Here is a 23,227-nt window from a genome sequence, read left to right as displayed (position 1 = left end):
TTTGTACATACATTATGCATTTCCAATCTGCTTATTTTGGCAGAACTGAATCAAACCGAGCATTCTTTGAACACACTCTCTGCAGCTGTTAAAGTAGCAAACATTAAATAATGACAGTCCAACTGTGGCATGCAGCTTATCTTAACTCAGGGTATGAATGTGATGTGCAAGGGCAGTGATAGACGGAAGGAGCCCACAATACCACAGGGTAAATTACGTTGAGATAGGCATGACATAGTCATCACCCAACTTTTAAGAATCAATAATGTTCCTCCTCGTGGTAGCAAAATGCTGCCAAAATCAAGTACAAGTAAATGTCAGTGAAATAACTCCATCACGAAGTCACTTTCATTTACATATGGAAAGTCTTTAACACTGATCCAACTCAGAGTGTCAGGAATGTCTGACACTTCTGGTTTTATCTGTCAGCCAGGGCTCCCTGAGTAGACCAGGTTGACAGCCCCAGTTGGAGAACTCATACTCTGTCAGGTCCACCTGGCTGACATTACAATCCCTCCAGTCAAAGCCATTTTAACCATCCATCTGCATAGTTCTGTCAGGCAGGTAGTGTCACAATTGAGCTTTTGACTGTTGAGATTCCTAGAATAATTACCACATGCCCAACCCAACCTGACTCTAGCTGTTAGTGTGACCCTAACTCAACTGCTGGACCAACTCATACTGTGATGCTGGGTCCAACTTGTTCTCAATTGTTTCCCCAAGCATTACTGTCAGCTCAATGCTAATTAGCTAACACCAGTAGGCTTCCTAGAAAATCTCAGTTCTGATGCTCAGAGTGTAATGCTAATATTTACCTAGAGGTCAAGCGCTTAATTCTTTTAGTTTGTAAAGTTAATGCAGTCATACTGTTCATAGCTGTGGGCCAAGAACTCCAGGTCCAAGCCCCAGCTCTTCTAGAGGTACTTCATAGACATATTAATTTAAAATATATGTACCTCTTATAAAGTAAATGTGTTCTTTGGCTTGTATGTTGCAATGAGCTACCAATGTATGCTCTTCTTTGGTTTTCTTATAACAAGTTTCCTTTGATGCAGCAAGCTTTCAAGTGTCAATACATAAGACAAAATATTTTTCTAAAGTAACCTCATTTAAAATGACACTGTCAAATGTCAGAGAAGAACACATGTTCTATTTCCATGCTAAATTCTTCAAAAATCAAATTAGACTTTTGTTCCTTTTGTGACTGAATGAGTGTCAAACCACACCTTCACTGGTAGATACAGGGTGAAAAAGTGTCACAATTTAAAAGAGGCCTAGAAAATTGGTTGTTTGTCTGACATTAAATATAGACTTGAAAAATCTTATTCTTGTTTAAGTTGGAGAAGAGTAAAATAAATGCAAGGGTCCAAATTCTATATCATTAAGATATGCCTGGTGTGTTCAGGCCCATTATTTGCATATGTGGGAAATCCTAAATGCTCCTGGCAGTCTGAATGATCACTTGTGCAGGAAGTGCCTTTCGCTGGAGCAACTTGAACTCTGAGTTTTGGAGCTTGAGGGGCAGCTGGGGGCACTCGCGTTTGCAAGGCTGAGGGGTTCATGGACAGCCAGTTTCAGGATGTGGTCACCCCTCAGCTTAAGAAAGTGCAGGTAGAGAGGAAATAGGTGACTGCCAGAAGGAAGGATACCAGACTGTAAGTGACAGAATCCCCCAGGTGCAAACTATTATGCAGCCGTCAAAAATAGCGTGAGTGACCGTTCCTCTATGACGGCCAGACAGGGCCAAGGACATGGCATTGTGGGTGGTCCAACTGCTGCGGTTGTGATGGAGGAAAAAAAGTGTGGGAGGGCAATAGTGGTCAGGTATCTGACAGTGAGATTGAATAAACAGATGTTTCTTCAGCCATAGACATGACTCCAGGATGGTTTGTTGCCTCTTGGATGCCAGGGATAAGAATGTCAGGTACAAAACATTGTGAAGGTGGAGAGTGAACAGCCAGAGATTGTAATCCATGTTAGAACCAATGACAACAGAAGAAAGAGAAATTAAGTCTAGCAAGAGACTTTAGCTTGGAGTTAGGTAGGCAATTGTAAAGCAGGACTTCAAACATACTCATTTATGGATTACTCCTCATGCCATACAATAGTGAGCATAGTGAAAGAGGGACAGAGCAGATGAAAGCCTGCCTAGAGAGATGGTACAGGAAAGAGGGCTTTATATTCCTGAGGCAGACAGACAATTTCTGGGGGAAGTTGGAACCTGTACAAGTTAGATAGGTGACTTGGAAAGAAATAAGAGCCACATCTTCATTGGGTGTTTTGCTAAAGCTATTGGAACAGACTTAAACTAGATTGGCACGGAAAATCAAAGTAATTCAGAGGGGAGAGAAGGTGAGATAGAATTAACAGTTAAACACAAGTGAGTCTGGAAGGCAGAGAAAATATAGACTAGATACTAAAGAAACAAGTTTAGCTAGGCTAAATGGAATATATTTTAATGGATGGAACCGGAGAGATTAAACTGATGAATTGAGAGCATAGATAGGTGTATGGGAGGAAGTTATCATAGGTTTGACTGATATTTGGCTGACAAATGGGCAGGACTGGCAGTTCTTCAGACAAGATAGAGGGGGGAAACAGAAGAGAAGTGGGTTTGCAATATTGGATAAGGAATCAATTAGGAGAAAGTGAGGACTGTAGATGCTGGAGATCAGAGCTGAAAAATGTGTTGCTGGAAAAGTGCAGCAGGTCAGGCAGCATCCAAGGAGCAGGAGAATCGATGTTTCAGGCATCAACCCTTCTTCAGGAATCAATTAGAGCAGTGAGGGGGAGGATATCTTGGAAACATCATCAAATGAGGCCATATGGAGTCATAGAGATGTACAGCACAGAAACAGATCCTTCAGTCCAACTCATTCATGCCAACGAGATGTTTGAACCTAATCTAGTCCCATTGCCAGCACTTGGCCCATATCTCTCTAAAGCCTGCCTTTTCATATACCCATCCAGATGCTTTAATGTTGTAATTCTACCAGCCTCCACTACTTCATCTGGCAGCTCATTCCATACACACACACCACCGTTGCATGAAAGAGTTTCCCTTTAGGTCCCTTTTATATCTTTCCCCTCTCATCCTCAATCTATGCCCTCTAGTTCTGGACTCCCCCACCCCCAGGGAAAAGACCTTGACTATTTATCCTATCCATGCCCCTCATGATTTTATAAACCTCTATTAGGTCATCCCTCAGCCTCCAAAGATCCAGGGAAAACAGCCCTAGCCTATTCTAGCTCTCCCTATAGCTGAAATCCTCTAACCCTGGCAACATCCTTGTAAACCTTTTCTGAACCCTTTCAAGTTTCACAACATTCTTCTGATAGGAAGGAGACCAGAACTGCACGCAATATTCCAAAAGTGGCCTAACCAATGTCCTGTACAAGCACAACATGACCTCCCAACTCCTGTACTCCATGCTCTGACCAATAAAGGAAAGCATACCAAACAACTTCTTCACTATCCTATCTATCCGTGACTCTACTTTCAAAGAACTAAGAACCCACACTCCAAGGTCTCTTTGTTCAGCAACACTCCCTAGGACCTTACCATTAAGTGTATTAGTCCTGCTAAGATTTGCTTTCCCAAAATGCAGCACCTCGCATTTATCGGAATTAAACTCCATCTGCAACTCCTCAGCCCACTGGTCCACCTGATCAAGATCTCATTGTAACCTGAGGTCTACGCTGTCCATTGTACCTCTGATTTTGGGGTCATCTGCAAATTTACTAACTATACCTCTTATGTTCACATCCAAATCATTTATATAAATGACGAAAAATAGTGAACCCAGCACCGATCGTTGGCACCCCACTGTTCACAGGCCTCCAGCTTGAAAAACAACCCTCCACCACCACCCTCTGTCTTCTACCTTTGAGCCAGTTCTGTATCCAAATGGTTAGTTCTCCCTGTATTCCATGAGATCTAACCTTGCTAATCAGTCTCCCACGGGTAACCTTGTCTGAGGTGATTCAGATCTCGTCCACTGCTCTGCTCTCATCAATCCTCTTTGTTACTTCTTCAAAAGACTCAATCAAGTTCATGTGACATGATTTCCAATGCACAAAGCCATGCTGACTATCCCATATCAGTCCTTGCCTTTCCAAACAAATGTAATTCCTGTCCCTCAGGATTCCCTCCACCAACGTGCCCACTACCGATGTCAGGCTTGTCAGCTCCCTGGCTTGTCCTTACCACCTTTCTTAAATAGTGGCACCACATTAGCCAATCCCTTGTCTCCCGGGACCTCACCTGTGACTATCGATGATACAAATATCTCAGTAAGGGGCCCAGCAATCACTTCCCTAGCTTCCAACAGAGTTTTAGGATACACCTGATCAGGTCCTGCAGATTTATGGGTCAGAAAAAAAAACACAAAAGGGGCAAACAAATTGTTGGCTGTAAGCTACAGATCCCCCAACTGTCAGGCAGAGATAGAGGAACAAAATTGTAATTAAATTTCAGGGAAATGTACAAATAATGTAGGAATAGTAGGGGTTCTGAACTACCCAAGTATTAATTGGGATAGTTTTCGTATGCAGGACAGGGAGGGAGCAAAATTTTTAGTGCATCCAAGAAAGCTTTGTTAGCCAGTAATATCCTGAGGCAGCACCTCCAATCCCACAACTACTACCATCTAGAAGGACAAGGACAACAGATACATGCAAGTTCTCCTCAAAGCAACCCACCATCTTGATTTGTAAAGATACTGCCAATCCTTCAGTGTAAAATCCTGGAATTCCCTTCTTAATGGCATTGTGCATCTACCTACCTGCACATGGACTGCAGTGGTTCAAGAAGACAGTTCACCACCATCTTCTCAATGATAGCTAGGGACCTGTAATAAACACTAGCCCAACCAGCAACACCCACGTCCCAAGAGAGAATTTTTTAAAAAAGGTTTTTTTATATTTCAGAACTATTCCTCATTCATAAAAATGTACACACACACACACACACACACACGTCAGTTCTGTACAGTAACATATGAAGAAGCAAACAAACAATACGGTCTGAATCTATCCATCAAACAAACCAAAGCATTTTTTACTTTAGATTAGATTTGATTCCCTACAATGTGTATATTTACATATATTTGAGGTGCCAGGGAGGGGTCCAATAACCGCACGAACCCATATTTAACTTAAGCAGAAAGAGCTTGGACAGTGGTCTTTCCCCACCGCCCCTTGGCGGTAGCTACCCAAACTTTAGTGCATCTCTCAGCACATAGTCCTGCAACTTGGAACGGGCCAGTCTGCAACACTCGGTCACTGTCAACTCCTTGCTCTGAAAAACCAATACAATTCAGGCATACCAAAGAGTGTCTTTCACCAAGTTGATGGCCCTCCAGGTGTAGTCGATATTTGTCTTAGTGTACATCCCAGGGAACAGACCAGACAGCACAGAGTCCTGCAACATGGTGCTGCTCCGGATGAACCTCAACAAAACTCACTGCATCTCTCTCCAAACTTCCTCTACCAAAGCACATTCAGGACAGAGGTGTGTAAAAGTCTTTATCCCCCTTCAGCCACTTCAAGGGCAGTGTGCAGTAGGGCAGGGAGTCCAGGTATATATGAAGAGTCTCACAGATAGTGCACTTCTTGCCGGCAATCCAGCAATATCCTGGTGCTTTTGGAAAATTCTGGCGATGAGTCATTCTGCCAAAGGACTTTGACAGTCTGCCCAAGAAACAGCCCAACAGGATCCATCCTCTCCTTTTTCCACTGGTCTCAAACTCACTGCGTTCTGACCACTTCCTGATGGACTTGTTGTCAATGGTGTTTTTCTGTAAAAATTTCTCCATGAAGGACAGATGATTCAGAGCAGTCCAACTACTTGAGGCATTCTGTGGCAACTAGGCCAGACCCAAACAGGGGACAGGTAGAACCTCAGTACATAGTGACACTTGGTGTTTGTGCACCGAAGGTCTACGCAAGCTTGATGCAGCCACACACAAAGGTGACCATCAGAATGTGGGTGGTGTCGGGCACAGCAGAGTGCCTTACACCTCACGACCAGGTCTTTATCTGCAATGAAGAAAGCGCGGTGCTCCCAAAAGCTCAGTTTCTGCCTCAACTTGGTGATGCGCTCCACTCAGGTTTTGCACATGCCCCAGCCGCTCTGAACCACATTCCCAGAACTTTAAGAAATTTGTCCTGACAGTGAAGGGGATAAAGGATCGGTCAGCCCAGTTCTGAAAGAACATTGTCTCGCCTTTGCCTCGATTTATCTTGTTCCCTGAAACCAGTTCGAACTGGTCATCCTTCTTTAAATAAGGAGACAAATTGCACACACAATATTATTGGTATGGTGTCACTGATTCCCTATCTAACTTAAGTATAACGTGACAATACTGTGAGATGTTAAAGGGTTAATTTGTTCTGCTGACATGTAAGAAATTGGATGTCCCAGGGGGTGTGGTTTTCTGTCTTGCAGGCAGGATGTGACAATCTAATCACACGCTATTTGGAAGAATAAGTTAATCACATGCTGCTTTCACTCCCCTCATCCAATTCATTGACAAAAATTGTAAAAGGTTGAGGTCCCAGAACAGACCTCTGCAGGATGACACTCATTAAATCCTGTCAAATAGTAAAAGATCAATTTATACATACCCTCTACTTTCTGCCAGTCAACCAGTCTTCTATCAAAGCTCATATGTTATGCCCAGTACCATTAACTCTTACTATACGCAATAACCTTTTCTGTTACACCTTGACGAATACCTTCTGGAAATCTAGGTACAGTAAGTCTATGGGCTCTGATTATTTACAATGTATGTTATTTCTTCAAGGCTCAAAGAAAATTGGCAAAATATAATTTTCTTTTCACAAAACCATGCTGATTTTTTTCGTGGTCACCTTATGTTTTCTAAGTTCTTAGCTTTAGCCTCCTTAATGATTGAATCGAATAACTTCTACAAAACTGACACCAGACCAACTGATCTGCTGATTCCTGTCTACTGCCTCCTTTCCTTTTGAATAGATGGTTATATTTGCTACTTTCCAATCTGATGGACAATTAACATATATGCATCAACTACCTCACTGACTTCATCTTAGGATGAACCAGCATACAAGGACTTGTCAACCTGCAGCTCCATCACTTTGCTCAGCATTTCCCTGTTGATTATCATTTCACCATTTTGAAATATTTTTCCTTCCATCCACCTCCTGATTTATAGCTACTGCTGGGATTTTTTATGTCTCCTATATTGAAGACAAAAGCATATTTTGACAATATTAGGCAAGAACTTTCAAAAGCTGATTGAAAAATGTTCAGGTAAAGGGTCAGCTGAAAAATAGCAAGTCTTCAGAACTGAGATAACGACAGTCCGGAGACAGTATAATCCTGTTAGGGTGAAAGGAAAGATTGGTAGGTGTGGGGAATGCTGGATGACTAAAGAAATTGAGGGTTTGGTTCAGGAGAAGGAGGAAGTGTATGTCAGGTACAGACAGGATAGATGGAGTGAATTCTTAGAAGAGTATAAAGGCAGTAGGAGTATACTTAAGAGAGAAATCAGGAGGGCAAAAAGGGGACACATAGCTTTGACAAGTCGAGTTAAGGAGAATGCAAAGGGTGTTGACAAGTCGAGTTAAGGAGAATGCAAAGGGTGTTAACAAGTACATTAAAGACAAAAGGGTAACTAGGGAGAGAATAGGGCCCCTCAAAGATCAGCAAGGCGGCCTTTGTGTGGTGCTGCAGAAGATGGAGGAGATACTAAATGAGTGTTTTGTATAAGTTTTACTGTGGAAAAAGACATAGAAGATATAGAATGTAGGGAAATAGATGGTGACATCTTGAAAAATTTCCATGTTACAGAGGAGGAAGTGATGGATGTCTTGAAACACATTAAAGTGAATAAATCCCCAGGATCTGATCATGTGTACCCTAGAACTTTGTGGGAAGCTAGAGAAGTGATTGCTGGGTTCCTTGCTGAGATATTTGTATCATCGATAGTCACACGTGAGGTGCCGGAAGACTGGAGGTTGGCTAACATGGTGCCACTATTTAAGAAGGGTGGTAAGGACAAGCCAGGGAACTATAGACCGGTGACCCTGACGTCAGCAGTGGACAGGTTGTTGGAGGGAATCCTGAGGGACAGGATGTACATGTATTTGGAAAGGCAACTACTGATTAGGGATAGTCAACATGGCATTGTGCATGGGAAATCATGTCTCACCAAGTTGATTGAGTTTTTTGAAGTAACAAAGAATTGATTAGGGCAGAGCAGCAGGTGTAATCTATATGGACTTCAGTAAGGCATTCGACAAGGTTCCCCATGGGAGACTGGTTAGCGAGGTTCGATCTCATGGTATACAGGGAGAACTAGCCATTTGGATACAGAACTGGCTTGGTGCTGGGTCCACTACTTTTTGTCATTTACATAAATGCTTCGGATGTGAGCATAAGAGGTATGGTTAGCAAGTTCGCAGAGGACGCCAAAATTGGGAGGTGTAGTGGACAGCAACGAAGATTACCTCAGATTACAATGGGATCTTGATCAGACAGGGCAATGGTTTGAGAAGTGGCAAATGGAGTTTAATTTAGATTAATGCGAGGTGCTGCATTTTGGGAAAGCAAACCTTAGCAGGACTTATACACTTAATGGTAAGGGACGAGGGAGTGTTGCCGAACAAAGAGACCCTGAAGGGCAGGTTCATAGTTCCGTGAAAGTAGAGTCGCAGGTGGATAGGCTGGTGAAGAAGGCATTTGGTATGCTTTCCTTTATTGGTCAAAATCTTGAGTATAGAAGTTAGGAGGTCATTTTGCAGCTGTACGGGAGGTCATTTTGCAGCTGTACTGGGGCTTTTTTCCTTGAAAGCTGAGGGATGACCTTATAGAGGTTTATAACATCATGAGGAGCAGAAATAGGTTAAATAGACAAAGTCTTTTCCCTGGGGTGGGGGAGTCCAGGGAACACAGCCCCAGCCTGTTCAACCTCTCCCGATAGCTCAAATTCTCCAACCCTGGCAATATCCTTGTAAATCTTTTCTGAACCCTTTTAAGTTTCACAACATCTTTCCACTAGGAAGGAGACCAGAATTTCACGTCCAACTATACAGATCCCATATTCCCCAGTACTGATGACAGTGCCCCACATCCTACAACCTACTTCTCCCACACCAGTCTTTCAGCACACATTCATTTCTCTCATTCAACAGGCATTATCGTAGCACCTAGCTATTTAGCACAACTAATTTGAATTCTGTAATGTTGCATTTCCACTATATTTCTGTCGCCAATACAGTTCATAATTCTTCCAACTCTCTGCGTAACTTGGTTCATTTTCAAACCTGGTTGCAAATTCCTACTTTGTTTTTTTCTTGGCCTTTTCACCTTGCTCAACATTTCTCTTCTTGTTTCCTCTTGACCTCTTTCTCTTACCATGCATTCAAAAACAAAGGGATAAATATAAAGAGGAAGTATGGAACAGCTTGCACATCCAAAAAAAATACTGAAAAGACATACTTTGATAGTTTAGTGAAGAAAGATATCTGAAATAAACTGCAAGACACTACACTAATAGTGCAGGTGATGAAAACAGAGAGCCTTCTGTTTAATATGCAACTGTACTGTCACTGCAGCTGTCTAACTCAATTATTGTATCACATCAAACACGTCTTTACATGCAAGGCTACCGTTTTCAGTAAAATGCAGCATCACTCATTTTGGCAACTGAAACCTGTACACATTCCACTTTTATGGCTAACCCTAACAGGTCAGAACCTGCTGTGTATGTTAAATTACAATAATGATCGACTCAAATCACCATCCACTGGCATCTAAAATTAGTATTCAACATGCTTATGCTCCCAGTGAACAACCTTACAAGAAGAGTTCAAAGTTGAAGTTATAGAACTGTATTGTATAAAACATCTCTAACTCATTCTATACATGCAATACCTGCATTAAGAGTGCTGTCTTGCTCAATTTGCTTTAAAATTACCATGCTTGAATTCACTTCTCCTGAAAATAATTGCAATTCTGTTTCAATTTTTAATGCCTCTGTTCACATGGCTAGATTATCTTCTTCATTAGCAAAAGGGATGTCTATGCTTAAGAATAGTACACTTATCACTTTTAGCACTTACTGTCAAGCATCAATCATTCCCAAGTTAAGCACAGCAGGAAACCAGGCAGATATAGCACAGAAGGTATTTTATCTTCATAAACATGGCTGAATTTGCTCTCACCAGTCTCCAAACGTAACAGTTTAAAACATTCACATTTATGTTGAATATTTATGTTGAATACTTCCATAAAGGCAAGTCACTGATAGATGGAAGATAAAAGATTCTGCCATTACCTGTAGCTTGCTGATGTTACCAATACTTTCTGAGTTACAGTCGTTAGATTTCATTGTCAGCCTCTCTTATTCGTAATCTGTTTATAAACCACAAAGATTAAATTAGTTTATGGGGTTTTTGACATTCTGGATAAAACACTGATAAATTTAAACCATAAACTTTGGCACATTCAAGACAATTGCCAGCCCTAGAAACTTGACCCAGGAGACGGCATTCTGGATTTTCGTTCTGGTGACAGTGATAGTTGTGGAGGGCAAGTTTAATGGAAACAGTTGGGGGTGACCCCAGAAAATGTTTGCAGCTGACTAGATGCAGATGTGGAATGGGCAAAAGGCTGGCCTCAGTACACCAGCATTTTGAGAAAGAGACAATAAAACAGCCCTCAACTTCTCACCCTCTCAACACTCTTCATGCCCCATCCATGCCAAACTACCCCAGTCCATGTCCCAACTGACCAGAGAACATTTTTATTCCCAAAGGTTTCTTCAAGTTTTACTTTAGGGCTACTTTTTTGATTTACAAGAATCACTTTTCAGATTTCAAGGGTTCCTTTGTCATTCTTGTTAACTCATTTATTCAGTGATGCAGCCACATTGCAATAATATCTTCTGCACTTTTGCTGACTCACACAGAAATAGAATGGGAAGAACTCATCAACATCATCAATAGTTAGACTATAAGATTTCTAATCAGAAGGCCACCATTTGGTCCCTCAAGTCTTCTCAGCTATTAAATGAAATCATAGCTGATCTCATATTCCACAGCTCTACATATCGCCTTTTACCCAGCATCCTTGCTTCCTTCCGGATTAAAAATTTGGCTATCTCGACCTTCTTTTATATTTAACAACCCAGCCTCACCAGCCCTCTGTGATAAAGAATTCTATAGATTCATCACTCTCAGGAGAAATTCCTCATCTGTGTCTTAAATGGGCAACCAGTTACTCTGAGAATATGCTGTATCATTCCACACTCTCCTAAAAGGGGACAATAATCTCTCTTCATCTACCCTCTCAAGCCTCTTGAGAATCTTATATGCTTCAATATTGTCTTCTCTCATTCTTTTGAACTCCATTTTGTGCAAAGTCAACATATTCAACTTCTACTCATTAGAAAACCTCTCCATATCCAGAATCAACCCAGTGAACGTTGGACTATTGCAACGTCACTATATCCTTCATTAGATAAGGGGACCAAAATGCAATCCTCACATAAAATTAAAGCCACATTACATAAGAAATGCATTCATTTATAAAGAAACTTTTGCATGTTAAGTGGCACAAGATAACAAGCATAAGTTTGCAACCTTTTTTAAAAAATGGTAACTTCACACACTTCTACATGCAAAACGCCATCATCCTAAACACAACTCCTGAACACAGGGTCAAATTCTTAGAACTCCATATTTACGATTCAACTATAATATCTGCTCAACAAGCTGAAGTCATTCAAGATAACTCGTTTGTCAATTATATAAACAATCTGAATGAGAATATAGGAATCATGGTTAGTAAGTTTTCAGATAACTCCAAAATTGCTAGGACAGTAGACAGTGACTAAGGTTGTCAAAGGTGATCAATCAGGCCAATGGGCTGAAGAGTGGCAGATTAAGTTTAATTTAGATAAATGCTAGATGTTGCATTTTGGTAACTCGGACAAGGGCAGGACTTACATAGTGAATATAGGACCCTGTGGAGTATTTTAGAACTGAAGGACTTAGGAGTTCAGGTACATAGTTCTTCAAAAGTTGTATCACAAATAGACAGGGTGATAAAAAAGGTATTTGGAATGCTTGTCTTTATCACTCATACCATTGATTTTCGGAATTGGAATGTCATGTTAGAGTTTTATAAGACATTGGTGAGGCCATTTTGAACTACTGTGTACAGTTCTGGATGCCCTGGTATGGGAAGGATATTATTAAACTAGAGAGAGTGCAGAAAACAACAATGTTACTGGGATTGGAGGACTTGAGTTTCAGGAGAGGCTGGATAAGCTCCACTGGAGACTAGAAGGTTGAAGGATGACCTTATAGAGGTTTATAAAATCATGCGGAGCACTGATAAGGTAAATAGCAAAAAATCTTTTCCTCGTGGCTGGATGTTCAAAACTAGAGGGTATAATTTAAGATGAGAGGCAAGAGGTTTAAAAGGGACAGAAGGACAATGTTTTCACACAGAGGCTGGTTCATATCTGGAATGAGCTGCCAGAGGAAGTGGTAGGTGCAGGAACAATTACAACATTTAAGAGACAGTTGGACAGTACATGAATTAGGAAAAGTTTAGAAGAATATGGGCCAAGTGCAGGGAAATGGGACTAATTTAGTTTGGGAAACTTGGTCAGCATGGATGGGTGAGACCGAAAGTATCTGTTTCCATGCTGTGTGATTCTATTAGCAGGTTAAGTTCAACAAGAGATATTAAATATTTGTCACCCTAGCTATCAATGCCCATTTTTTCCAGAATTTATTTTTTGTACAAAGGAGGAGACTTCAAATTTGATTTAGGAAAATATACATTTTGTCTTATCTGAACATTACGTTTTCTCAAACATTACAAAGGTTGTTGCCTCAACTCGTACACAGAGATTTTAATCAATATTCATGAAAGTGACTTTTTTCCATCAACCATAAATAAAGAACGAACTTGCAATAAAACAGTGTCTTTCCTATCCTCTGGATGTCAAAAAATGATTCACAGTCCATAAATTATTTTGTTTTAAAACTGTAGCCACTGTTGTAAAAGAGTCTATGACAGCCAGGTTATGCAAAGCAGTATCCCACAAACAGGAGCAGGCAGGGAGGACTAGTTTGGTTTGAAATTGTGTTCGGCATATACTGGTTGAACCAAAGGATCCATTTCTGTGCTGTATGACTGACAATGGGATAAATATTCAGATAATCTGTTTTAGTGAAGATAAACAAGTTTTCCGTTGATCTTATTTAAATTGTGTCACAGAATCCTCTACATTCAGCTTGAGCAAATAAATAGGACCTCAGTTTAATGTTTTATTTTTTAAAATGCCATTTCTAAAAGGACAAAAATGTCTCAGGGTTACACAGAAAAGTTAGGTTGCATGATGTATTCAAATCTCTGGAACGTGGTTTGAATTCATGATATTTAAATTTGTTGGGTTGCATTTTCAATCCGCGGTCAGAAGCTGATGCATAGATTGTTTCTAAGTCCCATCTTAGTGCACACCAGTGACTGACATGGTGCCAGATAGGGCAGATACCACACTGACAATCTTTTAGTGGTACCAGCTGCAGCTTGTGTGTAACCTGGCTCAATGGGAGTGGTTTTAAAGATTAAACATTGCTTTGATTGAGATTGCCATTGCTTTGCACAATACAGCAGACAGGACACCAGAAGCCTCAAAGTCCAAAGAAGTGCTCAAATGCTCTCTCATTTGCTACTTAATGGCAACTTTGTGCCACCACACGAATACCTCAGTCTGACCTGCCCTGTCATTTTTCCCTCCAAGACTGTAGGCCAGCAAAAAACCTTTTATGTTTCCATCAGGTCCAGACTCATTCTTTGCCCCTCCAACCTGATAACGCTCTTAGAGTCACAGAGATGTACAACATGGAAACAGAACCTTCGGTCCAACCCGTCCATGCCGACCAGATACCCAACCCAATCTAGTCCCACCTGCCAGCACCCGACCCATATCCCTGCAAACCCTTCCTATTCATTTACCCATCCAAATACCTCTTAAATGTTGCAATTGTACCAGCCTCCACCACTTCCTCTGGCAGCTCATTCATTACACATACCACCCTCTGCGTGAAAGAGTTGCCCCTTAGGTCTCTTTTATATCTTTCCCCTCTCACCCTAAACCTATGCCCTCTAGTTCTGGTCTCCCCAACCATAGGGAAAAAAACTTTGTCTCTTTACCCTACCCATGCCCATCATAGTTTTGTAAACCTCTATAAGGTCACCCCTCAGCCTCCAACGCTCCAGGGAAAACAGCCCCAGCCTGTTCAGCCTCTCCCTATAGCTCAAATCCTCCAACCCTGGCAACATCCTTGTAAATCTTTTCTGAACCCTTTCAAGGTTCACAACATCTTTCACTAGGAAGGAGACCAGAAATGCACACAATATTCCAACAGTGGCCTAACCTATGTCCTGCACAGCTGCAACATGACCTCCCAACTCCTGTACGCAATACTCTGACCAATTAAGGAAAGCATACCAAATGCCTTCTTCACTATCCTATCTACCTGCGATTCCACTTTCAAGGAGCTATGAACTTGCACTCCAAGGTCTCTTTGTTCAGCAACACTCCCTAGGACCTTACCATTAAGTGTATAAGTCCTGCTAAGATTTGCTTTCCCAAATTGCAGCACCTCGCATTTATCTGAATTAAACTCCATTTGCCACTTCTCAGCACATTGGCCCATCTAGTCAAGATCCTGTTGTAATCTAAGGTAACCCTCTTTGCTGTCCACTACACCTCCAATTTTGGTGTCATCTGCAAACTTACTAACTGTACCTCTTATGCTCTTCAATAACTTTAACTGCCAGTTAAAAATCAAAAAAACTGCAGTTGCTGTAAATCAGAAACAAAAACAGAAATTGCTGGAAAAGCTCAGCAGTTCTGGCAGCACCTGTGGAGAGAAATCAGAGTTAACATTTTGGGTTGAGTGACTCTTCCTCAGAACTGATGGAAGCTAAGAAAATGGTTTATATAGAGAAGTTAGGGTGGGGGAAGGGAATAAGGAGTAAAAAATAGATGGAAATAGAGACCAAAGAGAGAGAAGAATAGTTGGACAGACAAAGGAGTGGATAACAATCCTAGGAGAGTGAATAGCTATTAATGGGGACTGTAAATGGCTAGTAATAGGTTGTGTATAATGGTTGGCTGTGAGGTAGGGGTTGAGGTAAGTACGTAGGAGACCTTAAGTTCTTAAGTTGTCGAATTATGTATTGAGTCCAGAAAGCTGCAGGGTCCCTTGGTAGAAAATGAGGTGTTGTTCTTCCAGCTTGCACTGAGCTTCACTGGAGCACTGCAGCAAGCTTGAGGCAGAGATGCTGCCAGGGAAAAGGATGGTGTGTTATAGTGGAAGGCAACTGGAACCTCAGGGTCTTTTTGCAGACAGTGTGTAGTTGTTTTGTGAAGCAGTCACTCAGTGTATGTTTCGTTTCCCAAATGCAGAAGAAACCACATTGTGAGCAGCGAATGCAATAAACTGCAAATGCAGATAAAGCCCTGTTTCACCTGGAAGGTATGTTTGGGCGCTTGGATACTGAGGAGGGAGGAAGCAAATGGACAGGTGTTACACCTTCAGCGAATGCAGAGGAAGGTGCTGTGGGGCAGTGGGGAGGCAGAGTGTTGCGAGTGAAGGAAGAGTGGACCACGGGGTGTCCAAGAGGGAACAGTCCCTACGGAAGGCAGACGAGGGAGGCAAGGGGAGGGGTATAGATGGCTGGTGATGGCATATCACTGGAGGTGGCAGAAATAGCGGCTCTGATCTCCGGATATGGATGTTGGTGGAATGGTAGGTAAGGACAAGGGGGATCCTATCGCTGTAGTAGGAGGAAGGGGTGTGAGGGACCGAAGTGTGGGAGATGTGTTGGATCCGGCTCAGGGCCCTGTAGACCATGGTGCTGCAGAATCATTAGTTGAGGAAGTAGGTAGACATTTCAGGAGGCTCCCTCGTTGAAGTTGGCAATGTGGACAGAGGAACTATAAGATTGGAATAGAGTCTAAAAAGGAAGCAGGGTGTGAGGACGTAGAGTTAATGTCATTGTGGCAGTGGGTTTACAGTAGATATTGGTGGCCAGCCTATCCCCAGAAATGGAATCAGAGATGTCAAGGAAAGGAAGGGAGGAGTCAGAGATGGACCAGGTGAAAGTGAGGGCAGAGTGGAAATTAGAAGCGAAATCAATAAATTCTTTGAACTCTGGATGAAAGAGGAAGCAGCACTGATGATATCATTGATATTCCAGGAAAAGAGTTATTGGTAGGTGTGAAATAGGACTGGAATGAGGAATGTATCCCACAAAGAGACAGGCATAACTGGGGTCCATGCGGGTATCTATGGCCACTCCTCTGATCTGAAGAAAACGAGAAGAGGTAAAGTGAAGCTGTTCAGGGTGGGGACAAGCTCATATAGCGGAGGAGGCTGGTGGTGAATGGGGACGGTTCAGGCATTTGTTTCAGGAAGAAGTCGACAGCCCTGAGACCATCTTGCTGATCATGTAAAGGAGCCACATGTCTATGGTAAACCAGAGGCAGCTGGTGCTCGCAAGCTCGAATTTCTGAAACTGGTGTAAAGTCTCAGAGGAATTGTGGCTGTTAATGGGTAGGAATTGGACCAAGGGAGAAAAGATAGAGTAGGAAGATGAGTTCAGTGGGGCAGAACTAGGCAGAGTCAGTGAGTCTACCAAGGCAGTCCTGTTTCTGGATTTTGGGAAGGAGGTAGAAGTGAGCTGTGCAGATTTGGGGGAACTATCAGCTTGGAGGTAGTTTGAGGTGGGGAGGAGATCAACAGATGAAATTAGATTGGTGACCGTATTTGATACAGTGACCTAATGTTCCATCGTGGGGTCATGGTCCAGAGGAAGATAGGAGAAGGTAAATGAGAGCTAGCGCTCAGCCTCTGCAATGTAATGGTCAGTCCACCAGACAACAACCCTTACCAACAGGTTTAATTACACAGTCAGGGTTGAATCTGAGAGCATGGAGTACAATCAGTTCTCTGGAGGATAGGTTGAAATGGCAAAGGAGGGAGCAGAGAAATTGAAGTGACCAATGTCACATCCACAGTGCTCAATTAACAGGTCGGGTGCAGGAAAAAGGCCAGAAGGAGGGATTCAGGTGGAGGGAGAGTGTTGGAGATGAGCGAAGGGGTCTGCAGGATGAGGCAAGGACTCTTGTCCAAAGAAATGGGCACAGAGGAAAAGGCAATTGAAGAAGAGTTCAATGTCATGTTGTGTCAGAAATTCAATAAAGTGGGGACAAAGAGGGGTATAACAGAGACCTCTGTTGAAGACATAATGTTGAGTATGAGAGAGCAGGAGATCAGGGCGGATTGCGAATACACACCCAGGAGATGTGGTCAGGGGGAGAGATGGAATCAGTGAGAAGACGACGCAAGGAATGTGCAGAGGGCCGTGGGTATCTCTAAGTTTTTGCATCTTTAGTGCCTTGATGCCTGAAAGTATAAGGAAAAGATTCTGGTAAAAATGCTGAATGAGTCGGAGGATGAAGTGGGACTAGGGAATGGTGCAGCCCTAAGCCAGCGTGATGTGATGCTTTTGGAGAGAGGTCAAGAGTGTGCATATGACGATTCATGGTACTACTGTGGATCCCAGGATGTGGCAATAATAGCTGTCTGTCAAACGTTGAACATCACAAAGATTAACTGCCAGTTCATTGGTGGTGAAAAAGCCTCTCGAAATCTGCCAGCCCTCCTTTAAAAACTCCAGCACATCAGAGACATTAGGGCATTATTTTCAAAATACTTCCTATCAAGCATTTCAAAGTCTACCTGTAATGTTTTATGAACATTCAGATGGTGTGGTAATGCAGTGACTACAGGTATTTCAGGATTTCTACAATATTGCCTTCACAAGGGTCCCTCTAGTGTTGTTACCCTACATACAAGCGCACAAATACATATCATTATACATACCTGACACCATCCCACCCACAGATTTTTGAAGCAAAAGACAATCAACTATGTTTTCCAAGAAGAGAATAATGGTAGCAATCTCCCAATAGCACAAAGGAACAATTCGCCATATGCAATGTCAATCAAGAGTAATATAATGATACAGATTTGTAGATATATTTCTAAGCAAACTGTTCAGAGATTATTACACACTTCTGGAGCAGGTGGGACATGAATCCAGGAATCATGGCTCAGAGATAAATGCAGCAATTATAATTTAACCTCGTAACATTTCCACAGTAAACCATTCACTGAAACTAGAAAATATAATCTTCAAAATCTATTAAACATGGTAAGCTTTGCATTATAGACAGGCAGGAGGCTGGAATAACAGAGCAAGCCAGGCAGTGTCAGGAGATGCAGAAATCGATGTTTCGATTCTTCAGGATTGAAGAAGCATTACACACAAAACGTCGGGTTCGGCACCTCCTGATGCTCCCTGGTTTGCTGTGTTCTTTGAGCCTCCTGCTTGTCTATTTTGGATTCCAACATCTGCAGTTTTTTTTTAAATCTCTAACCAAGCTTTGCATTTTTAGATTAGATTAGATTCCCTACAGTGTGGAAACAGGTCCTTCAGCCCTACCATTCCACAACGGCCCTCTGAAGAGTAACCCACCCAGACCCATTTCCCTCTGACTAATGCACCTAACAGTATGGGCAATTTAGCATGGCCAATTCACCTGATCTGCACATCTTTGGACTATGGGAGGAAATCAGAGCACCCAGAGGAAACCCACGCAGACACTGGGAGAATGTACAAACTCCACACAGCCAGTCACCCAAAGCTGGAATTGAATCCAGGACCCTGATGCTGTGAGGCAGCAGTGCTAACCACTGAGCCACCCTGCCACCCCTTGGCAGAAAAAAAGTAAGGAGGCAATAGAAATTAAACTGTACCATTTTAAATGGAATGAAGGACGCACTTCGAATTCACAGAAATTGAAGGTGGTAGTAAAAATATATCCCATAGCATCATCAAAAAACTCACCCAAGTCCAATGGTCATATAAACAGAAAAATAATAGAACAGAACAAGCCATTTAGCCTGTTAAGCCCATGTCCCCCTTCTACAAGAGCAAATTAGCTCGTCCAACTACCCCACTTTTCCTTGCAAAATATTTCTATGCTTGCCCTTTTGAACCTGCCTCCACCATCTGCTTACACTCATATTCCAGAGTTACATACCTTTTGTCAAAATATCTTCCCTTATGTCGACTTTAGATTTTTTCCAATCACTTCAAATTGACATGCTCAGTTTCTTGAGCATTCAACCAATCTTCGCTATCTATTCATTCAAGATCCTTGTTCTTCAATTTCATGATTTTTTCATTTATATTTGTGGGATGTGGGTGTCGCTGGCTGGCCAGTATTTATTGCCTGTCCCTAGTTGCCCATGAGAAAGTGGTGATGAGCTGCCTTCTTAACCATTGCAGTCCACCTGCTGTGGGTTGACCCACAATATCATTAGGGAGCAAATTCGAGGATTTTGACCTAGTGATAGCGAAGGAACAGTGATATATTTCCAAGTCAGGATGGTTAGCAGCTTGGAGGACAACTTGCAGCTGGGTATGTTTCCATGTATCTGACCTGACTGATGACTACCATCCCCACATACATTCCAACACATCCATTTGGTTGAATGAAAATGCAGTGTGTTGATTGTGCATGCAGCTGGCATATGCTGTAGTGTCATATTGAGGTCCTAGTGTGCAGCAAGACATCGCCACTGCCAGATAGAGATAAACAAACAATCTGTAGTGCGTGTCTGTGCAAAAGAGCACATTAATTGACAGTCCTGATAACCCTTAAACTCTGGCTAAAGCACCTACATGTTAACAGGCAAGGCGATGCAAGGATGTTGCAAGTATACAAGTAGGAACTAAGTGAGCAGCTCCATGATTCATCCTGGTCAAATTTAGACACCTGCTCCTGTGCACTATGTCCTCACAGCAGCAATGCTGATTGCTGGTGCATCTTGCAATGCAGGTCTGTGCTTCCTAAGTGCCCTGCACGTGGATCAGACAGGTGCCGTGAGGATTTTGAGGGGTTGACAAATGTCAGATGCTAACATGCTAAAGTCCATGGATCGTGCAGAAGATGCTGTTTGGTGCTGAGCAACATGGAGGCCACTCATAGCTAGCAGCAAGCTAAAGTGACCGGATCCACCACTGACTTCCTTGTCAAGAATATTTCGGTGTTTAGGTTACTCATCTTGTTTCGCAAGGTAACAGTTGAATATTAATGAAGTGAGTTTTGCTATTTACTAAGCAATGATTTCTCTTCATTGGCAACTCACCATTGCCTACTGAAATACCACCTTGCTGTTCGAAATTCATAAAAGATGCAGTAAATTGCTTCCAACATTGAAAAAGGCCACGCCACACCTTTTGCACAATTCTACCACAAATCTCACCACAGCTTATGTGGTTCTGACATCTATAACATTCCACCCTTGGTCTTACATAGCAAAAGTGTATACTACGCAATCACACTTGATCTTCAGTTACAGAAGAAAAGAGTACTCTCTTGGAATATTTTTAGCTGTACATCAATGTCCTACTTCCACTTTCCAATTTATATTCCAAAAAACTCAAAACGTGGTCTCTTATACTTGGAGACTGAGAGAAGGAGAAATGGTTTCTCTCAGAGGGGTTTGTGGAGTTCTGTTTATCAGAGACCAGGCAGGCACAGTAATCAAAACTTTTTAATGCTGAGTCAAATAAATTCTTCATTTGACAATTGGAGTCTAAGAGTAAACAGCTTTGACAGCACAATTAGGTGAGCCATGAAAGTTGCTTTCATCGGTTTAAGGACCTGCTTCAGAAAAATATGAAAGTCATAAATATGGAAAAAGTCAGACTGGTGGCCGTGTGTATGGCTCACCAGATTAAGTCCTCAAAAAATAGGCAACAACCAGGTGGAGGGAGGCAAGCTGCTGTGATCACAAAGACTGAGGGTCCCACGGTAGAAATGATCTTGATTAAGGTCTTGAGAAAACTGAGGAATACTCCAAAGCCCACAAAAATAACTAAACAACTTGCTTTTAACAGGCCCACTTACAGTCAGTCAATCTGTGTTCTTTGAAGTTCAATTTAAATCACAGAATCCCAGATTTCAACATTAAAAAGGGGATAATCACTACAACCACATGAACACTGAATAGTCAACTCCTTTCAAAATGCATCTGGCCACAGTGCCAGTGTTAATGGAGTGGTAAGGCTACCAACCCTATTTTTGATGCAGTACTTGAAAGTGAGCCTTCTGGGTCTATTTACTTTAAAAAGGATACCTTAAGGAAGGAAGAAATTGTTTCATGATTAGAAGGTCCGATGGTTGATACACTGTGCTTTGCAACTTGCGCCTCATCCACTTTCTTCCTTCTTCCCTACTGACAGGCATGTCTGATCTTTGCATGCTGCAGAGTTGTGTAAAATAGAAGCTCAACATTTACATTTATTCCCCATCAATTTCACGAATATGAATTTTAAATTATGGATACTAAGAAGTTTTGATATTCAGAATCAAAGTTCATTTATCACTGAAGCAGCAACACTAGGATCAGTTCTTTTCATACAATTCAAACAAGACAAATCAACCAGTAAGAGAACCATAAACATACAGGAATTGCCTTCAGTGCTGGATCCTGAGGCCTCAGGAGTGATTGTTCAGAAACCTGCACATTATGGCATTTTCTTATTTTCTTTTTCAATTCCTTTTATGTTTTACTGTAGGTATGTTCTTCTCCAATTAAAAATGGGTTCAATCCTGATGCTTCCTTACAGTTTTGTACTCCTGAAATTCTCCACCTTGCATTTGTTTCTAGTTTCTAGTTTCTAGCTCCTTGCCACCCCCCCCCCCACCTCCCAAATGATTTCCCCCCATGTCACTACATGATCCCATGCCTCTCCTACTGGGCTTGCCTCTTCCTAGTTTAGTTAAGCTGTCAGTCAGCCACCTTTAGGTCCTATAGGAATTTTAGAGGCTTCTGTATTATTAAATGGAGAAAGAAATTCTAGCACAAACATCAATTAATTTAAGATAGACCAAATCAGGATACAAGAGCTCAACTTTGATTGAATGTTAATATTGGGGAAATGATGAGAAAGTTAGGGCATGAGCAGTACAACAGATAATGGGAATGCGAAAGTTAAGGTCTCTGAATTCAGAGTTAAGAATATAAAGAAGGTGCCAAACATTGTACTTAGACATCAACAAAATGTAAAAGCAACAGTTTTTCATATCATAAGTACATGAGTACTGAGGTGGACAGCACATAATCAAAACTAAGAGTGCATAAAATGGGCTTGACTTGTATGCTCAAACCGTCAGGAAGTATGTGAATGCCAGATTCATCAGTTGCACCCACAAGGTAGAGCAAAACATCACCTGATTACAACGTAATGCCATCCAAGCTCTCAAAACCAATCGGAACATCATCATCAAGCCAGCAGACAAAGGAGGAGCCATCGTCATTCAGAATAGAACAGAATACTGTAGGGAAGTGTATCAACAACTGAACAACCAGGAACACTACAGGCAACTACCAGCCAATCCGACCAAACAGCACACCTGTGAACTAAAAACATTGATCAGGACTTTTGATCCAGTTTTTCAGAGTTCCCTAAGCGCCTCCATCCCACATACTTCTCGTGTGGACGACTTCTAATGCTTTCCGAAGATACACAAAGCCAACACACCAGGATGTCACATCATATCAGGCAATGGGATCCTGTGTGAGAACCTCTCTGACTATGTCAATGGCATCTTTAAACCCATTGTATAGGGGACCCCCAGCTTCTGTCGCGACACTGCAGATATCTTACAGAAACTCAGTACTCATGGACCAGTCGAAACAGGAACATTCATCACCACAATGGACATGTCAGCACTCTACACCAGCATCCCCCATGATGACGGCATCGCGGCAACAGCCTCAGTACTCAACACCTACAAGTGCCAATCTCCGAGCACCATGCTACAACTCATCTGCTTCATCCTCAACCACTACATTTTCACCTTTGACAAGCAGCTCTTCATCCAGACACACAGAACAGCTATGGTGACCAAATTTGCACCCTAATATGCCAACATCTTTATACACAAGTTCGAACAAGACTTCTTTTCTTAACAGGACCTTCAACCAACACTTTACACCAGATATATTGACGATATTTTCTTCCTCTGGACCCATGGTGAGCAGTCACTAAAACAATTACACAGTGATATCA

The 23,227-nt window shown here is 42.0% G+C and overlaps 1 protein-coding gene across 4 annotated transcripts in view; it reads right to left on the bottom strand.

Moving 5' to 3' along the window:
• Window positions 1-23,227, bottom strand: part of LOC132822963 (DNA (cytosine-5)-methyltransferase 3B-like) — a 289,466-nt gene that overhangs the window by 249,365 nt on the left and 16,874 nt on the right. For all 4 annotated transcript variants that reach the window (XM_060836414.1, XM_060836415.1, XM_060836418.1 and 1 more), the window contains exon 2: window positions 10,323-10,399. In XM_060836414.1, coding sequence (XP_060692397.1) covers window positions 10,323-10,376 — 54 coding nt within the window. In that variant the 5' untranslated portion in view covers window positions 10,377-10,399. The remainder of the gene's footprint in view (window positions 1-10,322; window positions 10,400-23,227) is intronic.

Source organism: Hemiscyllium ocellatum, chromosome 15 (genome assembly GCF_020745735.1).
Source record: "Hemiscyllium ocellatum isolate sHemOce1 chromosome 15, sHemOce1.pat.X.cur, whole genome shotgun sequence".
In the NCBI taxonomy this organism is placed as follows: Eukaryota; Metazoa; Chordata; class Chondrichthyes; order Orectolobiformes; family Hemiscylliidae; genus Hemiscyllium; species Hemiscyllium ocellatum.
Note: the sequence above shows the minus strand (reverse complement) of the source record. Positions and strands in the feature narration are given on the sequence as shown.